This window comes from Enhydra lutris, unplaced genomic scaffold (assembly GCF_002288905.1).
Source record: "Enhydra lutris kenyoni isolate GAN:26980312 unplaced genomic scaffold, ASM228890v2 scaffoldscaffold46, whole genome shotgun sequence".
NCBI lineage: Eukaryota > Metazoa > Chordata > Mammalia > Carnivora > Mustelidae > Enhydra > Enhydra lutris.
The window spans coordinates 250,871-264,908 of NW_019154130.1; the positions used below are offsets into that span (position 1 = coordinate 250,871).

At 53.2% G+C, this 14,038-nt stretch overlaps 1 protein-coding gene and 1 pseudogene across 3 annotated transcripts in view; one reads left to right on the plus strand and one right to left on the minus strand.

Annotated features, from left to right (window-relative positions):
• Positions 1-1,563: 1,563 nt before the first annotated feature.
• Positions 1,564-14,038, plus strand: part of LOC111156414 (syntaxin 2) — a 30,336-nt gene continuing 17,861 nt past the window's right edge. For all 3 annotated transcript variants that reach the window (XM_022517296.1, XM_022517295.1, XM_022517294.1), the window contains exons 1-3: positions 1,564-1,636; positions 10,754-10,828; positions 13,728-13,827. In XM_022517296.1, coding sequence (XP_022373004.1) covers positions 1,607-1,636; positions 10,754-10,828; positions 13,728-13,827 — 205 coding nt within the window. In that variant the 5' untranslated portion in view covers positions 1,564-1,606. The remainder of the gene's footprint in view (positions 1,637-10,753; positions 10,829-13,727; positions 13,828-14,038) is intronic.
• LOC111156415 lies at positions 12,663-13,213 on the minus strand (annotated as a pseudogene).

Consider the following 14,038-nt stretch of genomic DNA (forward strand, 5'->3'; position numbering starts at 1 on the left):
GTCCCTGTAGCTCAAGACCGAAGTCCTCATTTGCTTGATGGCTGTCAGGGGGGCAGCTGGCATCCTCCCTTAGCTCCTAGAAGTCTGTCTTCAGTCCTTGTACGTGAACCCTACATTTCAGAGCCAGCAATGGAGTAAAGACTCCATCCCACGGTGGGGACTCTCTGTCGTCCTCTCTGCCGCATCTCCTCTTCCTGCTGGAGAAAAGCCCTTCACTTGTGAGGGGTCAGGTGGTGAGACTAGGTCCACCCCCATAATCTGGTGAAGTCCATAACCTGTCACCATGAGGTACCATGGCCACGCTGCCTATATATGTACATGACAGAGACAACGATGACAGAGTATGTACTATCCACACTTCATCTTTCCCAGGCGGGGAAGAAAGCTCTGATTGACAATTCAACATTATCACATGAGTTGCTGCCCATGTTATGTGTTCAGGAGTAATAAAGGGCAGGGAGGAGACAGCAGGCAGGGCCAGCACTGGCTGGAGAGAGCGGTTAGCCCCCGGAGCCTGAGAGAGTAGTGCTGACTCACCTGCAGGCCCCGGAGGCGGTGGTCCGGGAGGGGTGCAGTGACCACGGGGTTCTGGGAACCGCAGGGCATGAGACAGCGAGCATGGGAAACCATACAAAGAGGATTTTAAGACTGATGCTGTGGACACCTTTTACTGTTCTTTGGGATGCCTTGATCAGGATTGACCGTGGGCCTGCCTGTTTCTAAGGCAGCGCGCACGCCAGACGCTTGGGTGCCATACTGGGGATCCAGGAGCGCTTGTGGTGGACATCAGCAGGTTTCCATGGAGGAGTTGCTTCCAGAAGAGCCTTTGTTAGGGTCATTCGATGCCCCGGGCCTGTGCGCATCACTGCCCCACGGGGCCCTCCTCCAGCGCCCCGTACATCCCCGATGTGCGTCCTGGAGGAGACAGCCCCTCCAGGGTGTGCGCGTCCAAAGCTGCACCCAGCCCTCTTCCACAGCCTGGCTGAAATGCTCGCCAAAATGTTTGCGATCTTTAAAAATAATGAGTGTGAAAGCACAGAAACAAAAAAGCAAATGAGGGGACAAAAGGCACATCTGGCTGACCGAAGACGCGTCAGTGTACAACTCTGCCGGCCCCCAGGCCCCTGCCCCCCACAGACCCCCGCCCCGCCTCCCCAGGCCCCGGGCCCCCTCTCCAGGCCCCCACCCCGCCAGCCCCCAGACCCCCGCCCTGCCAGCTCCCAGGCCGCACCGCTTCCTCACGCAGGCCCCGACCTCCCCTCAGGTCGGTCCCCTCCCCGCCAGGCCCAGTCTGTTCCCCACCATGCAGGCCCCGCCTTCCCTCCAGGCCCCGCCCCTCGCGGCCCGGCCCCGCCCCTCCGGCCGCGGCCTCACCGCCAAGGCTCCCGCAGGCTGCGTGGGCCAGGGTGCGGCGCGGCCGGGCATGCGCAGAGCGCGCAGGCGCGGTTGCCGTGGCAGCGCCGGCCGGTGGGGAGAGCGGTGGGAGGGCGCGGCGCGGAGCCGGCGACCCGCGGGCTGAGGCGGCGCGGCCACTGAGAGTTCGTGGCGGCCGGAGGCGGCGCCGGGCAGGCCTGGGCGGCGGGGCGAGGCGCCCGGGCCCGTGGGGATGCGGGACCGGCTGCCGGACCTGAGGGCGGTGAGCGGCAGACGGGCGGCGGATAGCGGTTCGGGCCGGGCGGGGCGGGGAGGCGCGGGGGCCTGCGGGGCGGGTGGGGGTGGGGGCGCCGGGGAGGACCGGACTGCGCGGGGGGGGGGGGGGGGGGGGGGGCCCCGGGGGGGGGCGGGACTGGCGGGAGGCGGGCGGGGGTCGCTGTCCCCACCGTGTCCTGGACGCTGCCCAACGAGAGGCGGGAGCGCTTGTCCCCTCGCGGACAGATGGGGAAACTGAGTCTTTGAGAGCGCGGTTTGCCCGGGGGCGCGGGGCAGTGGCCGGGCCTCGAAGCCGCTTTCCTGAGCCGCTCGCTGCTCGCCGAGGCTGAAGGCACTTCAGGGCATCAAACGCAGTACTTGGGACGACCAGAGCCCACCGAGCTGTGGTCGGTGCCCCCCTCCACTCCCCGTGGGTGGGTGTGAGCGCCCGAGAGCAGGGGCTTGTGCCCATGCCCACTGTCTGAGACCCGGGGTCTAACACGGGACCCCGCCCGTAGAAGGAGGAAGGCACACGAGGCCACCTGCCTGCGGACGCCTGGCAGCCCCGGACGCGGGGTGCGCGCAGGGGCGGGTACTGAGCCCGCGGCTCCCCAGGGAGGAGCCGGCCTTCTGAGAACCAGGACCGGTGCTTGCCCTCTCTTAGCCGCTGGCGCTCCCAGCTCGGGGCAGTGTGGCGCCCCCAGCCAGTGGCCCTTGACTGAGTGAGACAGGGGAGCTCCCTAAGGAGCCGGGCGAGTTTTGATGCGTGTGTTCAGGACGACAGCTTGACTGCTCGGGGACTGAGACAGCGGCAGTGGGACCAGATTGGGTGTTTATAGAATATGGGAGACTTGAGACATTTTAGGCCAACAGTTAATTATGACCTTTTCTTCTTTAAAAATGCAAGTCATCAATGCCGAGTGGCTTATGTCTTGTATCCCACTGCACAGGGAGAGCCCCTGCCCTGTGCTGGGCCCCCTGCCCAAGACATCCATCGGACCCAGGGGATGAACTTCTCTCCTTTGCTTCTAGAGTGCAGCTGGTTATAGGTCGTGCTTAGTAAAGATCAGGGGATAGTTCCTTGAATCATTACCTATGTTCTGTGCATCCGATGAGGAAGCCTGGTTGGGGAAGGCAAAGGATGACTCTCCCTTGGGATCATAGAAGTTATGCTTTCCGTTGGTTCCTGGAGCCTTTCTTCCTAGTGGTTTTCTCCTTCCCGATTTGTTAATGGTGGAATATTCTGATCTCTGCAGTTGAACATCCTGTTAAAAGTAGCAAATTGCCACTATCTCACCCCATAGAATGTCTTTTCTGTTGCCATGAGGAGCTCAAATATTTGTTGAGTGAAGAAATGCTGAGTGCCTCTGAACAGGAGAATTGTAACAGTTTTAGCAAACAGAAGATCTCCGAATAGATATAATACTGGGGAACAGTAAGAAAAATCTGTCATAGACTATATAAACAGCTTTTCTTGGCTTGATTAACCAAAAAATAATTCAGGCAATTATTTACCACTGTTGAAGCTTATGTATATGCAGCTGTCTCTGCTGTAGGGTGAGGAACACACATGACCCGTTTTGATTTAGAATTTCAGAGCTAGCAGTGGCCTTCTCTAGTCCAGTACCATCCTGCTCTAGATCAAGCTACTGAGCAATTGTAGAACAGATTGTTGGAAGTTTCTACTGGTGGAGTTGTGCAATCTTGGGCAAATTATTTTTAAAACTCTCAGAACCTTAATTTTCCTGTATATAAAATGGGGATAATAATATCTGTCTTGCTTACTAGTAGAAGGAGTTATGAAACATGAAATTATCTCCTGCGTGTGACACTCTGGGAGAAGGTGGGAGAAAATGCCATGTAATTATAAGTGCTATTAATATTTATTAGCTTTTTAATGGTTACAGGAAGTTATAAAAAGCAAATTTTATATAAAATATTAATTTAAAATTTAGCATTAAATATTAATTTAAAATCGACATATTTAAAGTTTAATAACTTTTAATATTTAAGAGCTCATCTGAAAATTATCAGATCTAAAAGTCCCACTTTTATTTTTCCTTAAGGAAATGTATCCTTTCCAAGTAGTTCTTGAATGAATACTTGAATGTCCATACATGACCATGTTTCTAAACAGTTGGTGTTTTTTCCCTACCTAGGTGAATTTTTTTTTTAAAGATTTTATTTATTTATTTGACAGAGATCACAAGCAGGCAGAGAGGCAGGCAGAGAGAGAGAGAGAAAGGGAAGCAGCCTCCCTGCTGAGCAGAGAGCCCGATGCGGGGCTCGATCCCAGGACCCTGAGACCATGACCCGACCCCCGAAGGCAGAGGCTTAACCCACTGAGCCACCCAGGCGCCCCTGCCTAGGTGAATTTTAGTTTGTTAGTTAACAATGCCTCATCAATGATGTTCAAGCTGGTAAAATAGTTGTTTGGGAAACCTCCAAAAAGTTTCCTTTATTAGCTGTTAGTGCTTTCTCTTGAGAAGATTATCACTGCTAACCACTTGGAAAAGACTTAAATATTAGTGTGTTCAATACAATTCATCAAATTCAGGTTTAGCTGCTTCTAATCAATGTTTCTCTCCTTGAGCAGCCAACCTCTTTGGGTGCAGGCAGTTTAAGTGACTTGTTCAGGATATCCTAGACTCCCCAGAATGATGTGGTTTCTGATTTCTAGAAAGTAAAAGAACCATGTGTCCAAGAGACCCGTAAGTGCCAGGTCTCTAGGACGGGGTGTGCAGGATGCAGAGAGGTGGGAGCACACATGGCCAAGGTGGGAGGAATACCTGTTCTAGGAGACAGGGACCCTAGATGTGTTATGATTGCCTTTTCAAAGAAGTTTGTGTACGCAAATGGACGTATTTTAGTTAAGAGTAGAGAAACTGATTTTAACTGTGGGTATTGTTTACAGGATAATAAACACAAACACATGGTCATTCTACACATCTACTACTGATGATGTAACACATCTACTAATGATGTCTTCATTAGTAGACCTAAGGGAAATGAGAAAATGAGTATTTTTAATCCCTGATTTAGGGTGCAAATATAGTTTATTAAAGGGCAGGAAAAACTGCACAGATATTTTGAGAGTTATTTTTGATAGCTCCACTTACACGTTATGAAGATTCAGATTCCCATTTGTAAAATAAAACGTTTATTCCTAAATACTTCACTGACACTTAAAATGCTAAGAATTTTATAGTGTATTTATCATTTCTTGTATGTGTATGTTTATAGTTTAGAATTTTATGGCTTATTTAGTTCTGCTACCTTTTTATATTTCATTTGTCGAAACCGCTCCCTCAGTTGGAATCCATGGGTTCTCTGTTAACTGTCATAAATATGTTCATTTGTAGGCATGATGTGTCTTTTTAAGACAACAAAACTTCTACGTTTCCACAGATTAATTCTTGTTTTTGACCTCAAGTCTCTTGTGAATTTAAGGAGTAGAAAACCTAAGAGAACCAGTTCATGAAACCAGTTCATAAAAGGGTTTCCTCTTTGGTGCACGCTTTCCCTGGGCCACCTTGGTCCCGTCATTGTGTGCTGTTGCCGAAGTGGCCTCCCTCTTCCCTACCTTTATGCCTGCTGCTCCCTATGTCCCCCTTCTCTGCCTGCCTGTCACGCCCCTGTGGTCTCCGCGCATGCAGGCATCACCCCTGGGAAGTCTTCCTGCCCTGCTCTCTCCTTATGTCCCCAGAGGTGGCTGTCCTCCGGTCTCTGAGCACCGATAGTCCTGTTTTCTTCCAGACTCTTCACCCTTTCCGGGGCCAACTGGTGTGGGCAGTTGTGCTTGGAACTGTCGTGTTGAACTGGTGTGTTTCCGTTTCAAGATCCCACGGTGAGGAAAATGGAGATGACAGTGGAATGTGTTGTCCTCAAGGCTCTTTGGGGTGCAAAGGACAGAAACCCATTAGCTACAACAGAGAAGGGAGGAGATTTATTCAAAGTAGAATGGTGGTGCCTGAGAACTGGAGGGCAGAATGTGCCACCTATCTCCCGCTGTGGGGCGGGACCAGGGACCACGGGTAACGCCCCCACCCAGGTCACACCTGCTTTGTCTCAGCCCTGTGTGCATCTCTGCCGCTTGTGTCCTCTGTCCTCCACATCCGCACCTCAGTCTCCTCCGCCTTCTGTTCATTTGCTCAGCTGATCCCTCTGAATGGGACCCTGGTGCAGGAACTGTGAGAAGGCAGATGGTGTCCTTGCTGCCCGGCCACTTGTGGGGGACAGGCAGGAATGAGTAAATTCCTGCTCTGAGGGAAATAGAGCAGGGAGGATGACTGTGGGCGGGCTCCTTGGGGCGGGAATGAGAAGGAGAAGCCAGCAGGGGTGTGGGCCAGCAGAAGGCACAGCAGGCCCCGAGGCTTTAAGGTGGGGACAAGTTGGTGTGAAGGACAGAAAGAGGGCTAGTTTGTCAGAGTCGAGGTGAGACATAAGGAGAAACTTTTAAACGGGTCATGGGGAGAAAAAGAGTCAAATTGCAGAAACGTCTCTGCAGTAGGGTTCTGTTGATGTAAAGTCTAAGTACCTGTGAAAGGTCTGTGTAGTATTCAGAGTGGAGACAAGCGCTCAGGCAGATACACCAACGTGAAACGCCGTGACATTCTGCTGCAGGGCGTCAGCCGTAGTAATGTAAACGCAGCAGGAAGGCATGTCACATATAGACGCAAGTAGATGGCTTTCCCTGTATTCAGTTACAGGCGATCTTTGCTTTTACTTAATTGATCTGAGTTAATGTTTTCTAGCATCAAAGGTACCACTGCTGTATGTGTTTCAAGAAAATGTAACTTACGTGCCCACAGTTACTATCTGTGCAAGGCCCTCGTGTCTCTGCACTGGAGAAAGGAGCCAGTGTTTTATCCAAGTTCGGATTCTGCTAACTTGGGATAGTTCAGCTTCTGTTGAAATCTAAACAGCATTCCAGTGGCGGATTATTCGTGTCTGTTGAGGAGCGCTTGAGCATGGACACTGCTCCATGTCTGCTCCTGACAGTGGTCACTCAGGGAGAATTTTGTTTTTTATACGCCGCTTTGAGGGAGGCCTCTTTTAAAATTTAACAGAAACGGAATGTTGATGTTTGAGTGTTTATCTTGCACTTTGACACTTTGGAAATCAAGCCCGTCACACTGGAGAGTATTCCCACTGCTTTTAGTCAGTGCTTTGGCACGAGTTTCGTTATTCAGGGTAAAGCCGTGGCCAGGGCTGGGTCAGGGCTCGGACTCCACTGTCCTGGCGGGAGGGACTAGAGGAGGCCCTCCAGTGAGTAGCAGACAGACAGAACTGTCTGCGGGGTCTCGCTTTCCCCTCTCCCTTCCTTAGGAATGGAGGACCTAAGGCAGTGATGGAGCCCATCTCCAACTACCGGATAGCTTTGTGAATTTTCCCCTTAGAGATAAGAAGTAGAGGTAAAGGTTGTAAATTACGGATAAAGAAAGGAGACGATAGAGAAAAAGCATTCCGAGTCCTCTGGCTCTTTTGCAGTTGCAGGCAGAGAGGGCAGCCCCTCGCCTATAGGGCTGGCCGGAGATCAAGGGTGCGGCGCGGGTCGGAGGATGGAGGCAGCATTGGGCTTCCTCGGTCCGGTTTGCTGGTGGGCGCTGTGCGTGGGGTGCAGTCAGCGCCCAGCGTGGATGTGTGGCGGTGACGTGACGTGCTCCCCACAGCGGTGTGAGGTCGGGAACCGTGTCCCCGAGCACTGCAGTGGGCCGCTGTGTCTCCTGGAGTGGCAGCTGGAGTTTGCTGCAAAGTGGAGCCACCGGCAGGCGTGTTCTCTGCGGGATTCACCTGGGGTGGCCTAGTGCCGTGGGGGCGGGGGTGCGGGTGAAGCAGGACCGGTTGCAGGGAGATGGTGTTGAACCATGTGGTGGACGCACCCAAGGCTCATTGTCTTATTCCTTCTCCTTGCGCGGCTTTGCAGCGTTCCCCAGCGTTCCCCAGCAGGCAAAACCAGAGCGCCCTGTGTGTCTGCAGTGACTTTCAGAGCCGAGAGATGGGAGCGGCCCTGCGAGAGTCCTGGGGGGCGGACGCCTTTCTCATCTCTCTGGCCCTGGGCCACAGTTGGAAACGCTGCACTCACTCCTAAGTCAAGTTCACGTCCATTCACAGGAAGCCATCTGCTTGCGTGATGCTGTTTGACTCTTGCTCCTGACTCGAGCGGGAGGGACATAACTGTTTCCTGCTGAGACCCCGCCTTGGAGAAGGGAAGAGGGAGAGCCACCATAGGGCGGTACAGGGCCAAGTCAGGATGAGTAGGGTGCGGAGTACGCTCTGGGAAGCGAGGGGCAAGGCTGCCGCAGGAGTCTGGAGGAGGGCCTGGTAGCAGACAGAGGACCTCTGGGGAAGCTCCTTCCTCTGAGGCGTGGATGGAGAATTTTTTTTTTTTTAAAGATTTTATTTATTTATTTGACAGATAGAGATCACAGGTAGGCAGCGAGACAGGCAGAGAGAGAGGAGGAAGCAGGCTCCCTGCTGAGCAGAGAGCCCGATGTGGGGCTCGATCCCAGGACCCTGGGATCATGACCTGAGCCGAAGGCAGAGGCTTTAACCCACTGAGCCACCCAGGTGCTCCTGTGGATGGAGAATTTTTAAGAGCGAGGGTATTTGGACTCAAATCGACAAGGGCAGCCCCTCTGTCCTCGGCGCCTCGGCCTCTTCCTGGCAGCATGGGGACAGTAGAGCGAATGGGACCATTGGCCGAGTATTGGAGCTGGTGGTGAAGGACAGTGCTTTGCGGCCAGAGTCAGCGTGGGGGAATGGTTGATGGTGAGCTTTGTAAAGTGGGACAGATGGGGGCGGGGGCGCGTGCTGGCCCAGGACTGCTCAGCTCTGAGGACCTGAGCATAGCCCTTCACCGTGTGGTTTGTGTTCCAGCGTGTGACACGGCCATGCGGACCCGGGCCGTGGGTGGTGGTTGGCAAGGGTGCTTCCCGCAGCCCCGGGTGCCCCAGCAGCAGCGCTCTGTCTCCACGAGCCGGGCCTGCCTGGTGGGGTTGAAGTACTCGTGGCTCCCCTTGACATCCGTTGCGGTGGCGTGCTTGCCGGTGCCCGGCTCAAGTGCGGCTCTGCTCACAGCCGAGACTAGAATGAACTGATGACACAGCCCTGTGACACAGAGACCCCTTCGGTCACACGGGGACGGAGGTGCTTACGACCTGTCTCTGAAGGAGGTGGGGCCAGGACAGCCCATGGTTCACAGACCAGGAGACAGACCTCGGAGGTTCAGGTACTGATGGGGAGCAGTCTGGAGCCCACATCTGGGGGACGCTGCTTTCCTGCTGTGTCCCTCGTTCCCACCGAGGTTCACAGGCAGAGGTTAGGTTAGAAGGCCTGGGTTAGGCCTTCTACGTCTGCTTTCCTAGGGACACATTTCAACTTGTAACACTTGTCCTGTTAACACAGACAAACCCAGCATTGTCAGTAGCCCTCATCCAGGTGTCTTTCTCAACAGCTGTTGTCATGTGAGAGCAAGGTGGTGGTTCAGTGTGACTCAGGACACTAAGGGGAGTCAGGGCACAGGGAACAAATAGGGTCATCAGAGTGTGCGGCCACGCCTGTCTGAGAGGTGCCAGCGGGTCCCTCCAGCGAGAGAGAGTATGTGTAGGCTCGTGCTGGTGGTGCTTCTGCTTCCCCTTGCCCACTGCCCCCTTGGTCCTGTCGTGCTGGTCCCGCCCCACTCCTCTGGTCCCCGAGCACTGTGTCATCCTGCGATTAGGGCTTCCTCCCATTCTTCTCCTGCAAGCTGCTCCTCTGAACGAGCTCTTCCTCTCTATCATAGAGAAACCTCTCTTTTCCCTTTGCCTCCGCCAACAGACGTGGCTTATCTTCGCCCAGAAGAGGCCCCAGGCTGAGCGAGGTGACCTCCAGAGATCTCCTCAGGGCAGTGGGAGAGTATTGGTGACTCTTAGGCCAAATCACCTGGCTTTCGTGAGGGCCCCGGATGGTGCAGAGGGAAGGCCTCCTATGTTTTCCTAAACATTTATGAACTTTGCACATGTTTCTTAGCTAAATTCTAGTAGAATTTTGTCTGCAAGTTATTCCTAGGCTGTAGATCAGTAAAGCTGCAGTGCAGACTTGGATTGGATAACGACTTCCATTTTGCTAAGGTTCTGAGAATTCCCGAAACCCACGGCCTCCTCGGCTTCTGCCTGGCTCATCTGCTGTGTCCTCAGGCACATGGTTCTGAGCCGTTCCCCCCATGTACTTTCTGGCAGGTTTTCTTTCCTTGTCCTGCAGTCCCGCCAGCCCCACTAGGGGATGCTGCAGACACGACTTTGATGCCCGCAGTGAGCCACGGAGCAGTCCCCTGGGCTGGCGGTGCTCTGCGCATGTGCCTGACGGCTTGCCTTCCCAGGGCTGGCTTCCGCTGTACAGGCTTCGCCTCCCTGGAAAGTGGCTCTTCACACAGGGTCCCTGGTCCAGCAGCGGCAGGAGACCGTGTCTGACATACTAGAGTGCTCAGAATGTCCACCCTGACCTGCCGAGTCAGAGACCCAGCCTTCCCACGACTCTCCTGCACCTCAAGTTTGAGAACTGCCCTAGAATGTTCTCGGATGGGATTTAAACATTCAGAGCCTGGTTGCTGATGTAGCATCCCCAGCTCTTTCCAGTGGTCAGGACAGTTGCTTTCCTTCTTCCTAGTAAGTGTTTCCTTATTAGAGTGCCCACTGAGTGTTTGTGGGCGCCCCTGGGAGTCACTCACGTAGGGAGCAATGAGGACCGCTGGCTGCTATAGGTGCAAGTTCCTTGAAAACTATGTGCTTTAGAAAAGTTAGCCCGTGCTGTCAGCATTTTTCATCTTTATAGAAAATATGCGGTACGAGGGGTTCGCTTCTTGAGGATAAAACTTGGGGTGTCATGTTGACTTCCGTGGTGCATGAGCAGATCCTTGTCGCCAAGTTCTGGGAAGCCCCACCATTGCTTCCAGGAGGTAGCCGTGCTGCCCCCAGGGCTGTCCGCTCCCTCCGCCCCACCCCACCAGCCAGTCCTCAGTCCGTCGCAGACAGCGCGCGGGCTTGTTAGAGCTCACGCTCCAGCCGGTCGCTTTTCTCTTTGACCTTGTGGGCCTACATGAACATCTCTAAAATCTGAATTTTCCTTTTTATGTTTTCCATTTTAGTGTAGAAAAGATGACGATGGGGACACAAGTGTTGTTGTTGAAAAGGACCATTTCATGGATGATTTCTTCCACCAGGTAAGAGCCATTCGATGAAGCCCAGCTAGACTTTCTTCTTTAAACACAGTTAGTATAACTGTGTGTGTGTGATATTTGAAATAATACTAAATGTAACATTTGCAAAAGTTGTTTCTGTTGACTTCTGTTCTCTAGAATTTTTCATGCCCTGAACATACCTGGTTGTACTGAGCCATTCTTCCTGGTAAAAGGCTTGGGGAGGGGCTGCTGGGAGTGGTGGTTTGCAGCCGTGGAGCCCCAGGTCCCCTGTCCTCCCCAAGGAGGAGCTCTACACTCCCGCCTTGGGTGGCGCTTCTCTCAGTGTGGAGCTGGGGCTGGGAGATAGCTCCTCTGTGGCCAGGCTGCCTCTGGGAGACCTGCCACACCCTGTGGTAGTCCTGTGTCTCACAGGTCCTCACCCCAGGACTGCTGGTGCTCTCCAGACTGAGGGCCCCCTCGTCCTTTAGAGAATGGCATGCCAGTCCTGGTGGCAGGGGTGCCCCTCGGCTGATGCGTGCACAGGATGCTGCTTCTCTTGTTTCTCCCGGAACAGCAGCGGGTCCCTGGTTGGTGACCGTATGTGTCCAAGAGCTCTTAACTCAGAAATATTTCTGAGATCATTGAATGCATCTTCAGTTCCTCTGCTGAAAAGTGTAATGCGTAAACAGGCACATAACTGTGGGAACATTGCTATCCGTCAGCTTGGCCTTTCTCTGAGGTGTCGGCCCTGGCCCAGCAGCCTGGGACGGCGTTCCTTGGGGCTGACTGCGACCCTTGTGTGCTCCCACGGGCTTGCTTCAGGACCTTTCCTCTCCCTCGTCGCTCCCCGAGGCTGGTTCTAGGCTTAAGCCTAAGTCATATTTGACCAAATTTTCCATGATTTCACATTTTTGAATTCGAGTCACAGAACAAATATTTTGACTTTGTTAAACATGAAGAAACATGTCCCTTATCGTTATTTAATGATTAAAAACTGCCCTTTCATGGTTTGCTGTGGTTGTGTGAACCTGGTCTAATAGTGTCATTGACTCTTGAGTGCATGGACAGTCTGAACGGGCCTATAAATGTGCAGATTTGATTAAAAAAAAAAAGTAATATATTGGGGTGCTTATGTGGCTCACTCAGTGAAGTGTCTGCCTTTGGCTCAGGTCCTGATCCCAGGTTCCTGGGATCGCGTCCCGCATCGGGCTCTCTGCTCAGCGGACAGCCTGCTTCTCCCTCTGCCTCTGCTCCTGCTCATACGCATGCTCTTGTGCTCGTTCTCTCTCAAATAAGTATGAATAAAGTCCTAAAAGTGTACTGTTTTAATACAAATATATGAAAAGTTAGCAGTTTTGAGAGTTTGCTGAATACTTGGGATTAGCGTAGCCATGGGGTTTCCGGTATTTATGATGTTAGCTCCTGATTGTACCTAGTGGGAAAAGCATGAAAGTCATTGTTTGATACAGGGACTCACTTTAAAGTGCAAAGCAGTTACGATATTGCATTTCCTGGTTTCCCTTTGGAAATGAGACCCTCTGTACTGTCTTGACTTTACCTACTCACTCTGTGAAATTATTTTTTTTATATTTTATCCCCTTTACCTGCTTAATTCTTCCATGCCAGTTCCTTGTGAAAATGTAGTTCTTAAAGACTCTCCTGGTGTTAATGAAATGTTGCTGTTATGTCTGACGCCATGAAGATCAAGGATGCCAAGAATTTTTTTTTTTTAATATTGTTGAGCACCTTCGTCAGGCAAAGGCAGTTTTCTTAAAAAAAGTATAAATAGTGAAAAACAAGCATTTAGAAAAGAAGTGGCAGGCCCCTGGGCGGGCGGGTGGGACTTCTTTGGTGGGTGGTGGGCAGGCGGGGGTTGTCAGAGCCCTCCCAGGTCATCTGTGAGGAAGGCCAGCAGGAAGCGGCTGACGTGCCTGTCGATGATGACAGGGGAGAAGCCCGGGACACGACGGGCCCCTGGCAGCACCTTGGGGTCTGGAGGGCAGCAGTAGACGAGGAGCGCCAGCCCTGTAGCCAGGCCGAGGCAGGCCAGGAAGGCCACGGGTCCCCCACCACTGAGCTCGCGGCCACGGTGCCTGAGTCTAGCTCTGTGCAATCTGAGTTCTGCAGGGCGAGCCGGCGGGGCAGACGGCTGTGCAGGGGCTGGGCGTGGATGTACAGGGCCCCGTAGAACTCCTGGCAGTCCCGCTCACTGCTCCGCTGCAGATGACCCAGGAGGTCGCAGAGCCGCACGCGCAGGGACGCCTCGGGGTTCCGGAACTTCTCCGCATCCTTGTTGCTGAGTATCTGGGGGTAGTAGCGGTTCAGCTGGAGGATGATCCTGTCCACCTGCTGCTCGCTGAGGCGTCCATGGCCCATCAGGAAAGGTGTGTCCTGGACCAGCCGGTCACAGTAGGTCTGCTCTGTCATGGCGGCGGCACGGCGCGCGCCCTGCCAGCCCCGGCCCGTCCCCCTGTCGCCGTCCGCCGGTCAGGCTGTCGGTTCACCGCCGCTCGTCTCGGTTCGCCCCGCCCCTTCCCGGAGGGCCCCCCCCCCCCCCCGAGGTGTTCGGCCGCGAACACGTCCCCACACGGAGGCCTGGCTGCCTCCTCCTCGACTGCTTCGAGCAGGGGGGGCGCCTGCCGTGTGCCTCCAGTGACTCACCTGTGCTAACGCTATTGATTATTACGGTTTTTCCCACCTGATAGTTCTGTTAGTGAATGTTGGTTGATATCGTCTTAGTCATGGGAGTATGGATCTTAACACAGTAATTTTCTTTATCTTTAAAATAAGTAATTATCAATGTGAGAATTGAAAAAGGCTGGTATTTCTTGATGTGATTGTTCATTTTCTTCCTTCCTTTTTCCTTCCCTTTCTAGGTAATAGGAAGGGGTAGCAAGTTGGAATTTGCCACAACAGTGATGGCTGTTTGTATCTGTCCTAGGTTGAGGAGATCAGGAACAGTACAGCTAAAATAGCTCAATATGTTGAAGAAGTAAAGAAAAACCACAGCATCATACTTTCTGCACCAAACCCAGAAGCAAGTAAGTCACTGGCTTTAAAAACTGTGCCCCCGCCCCCTCACTGCCTGTGAACCAGGCCTCAGCCCTGACTGCACGCGCGGTGGCGCAGGGAACTTGTCCGGATTCTGGAAGTTGGCAGGCCGCCCCTCCATTCGGACGCACTTTCGCTCCCTCTGCTCCTCTCCCTGCTCACGTTCACTCTCTCTAAGATAAAGTAAATCTTTAAACAAAA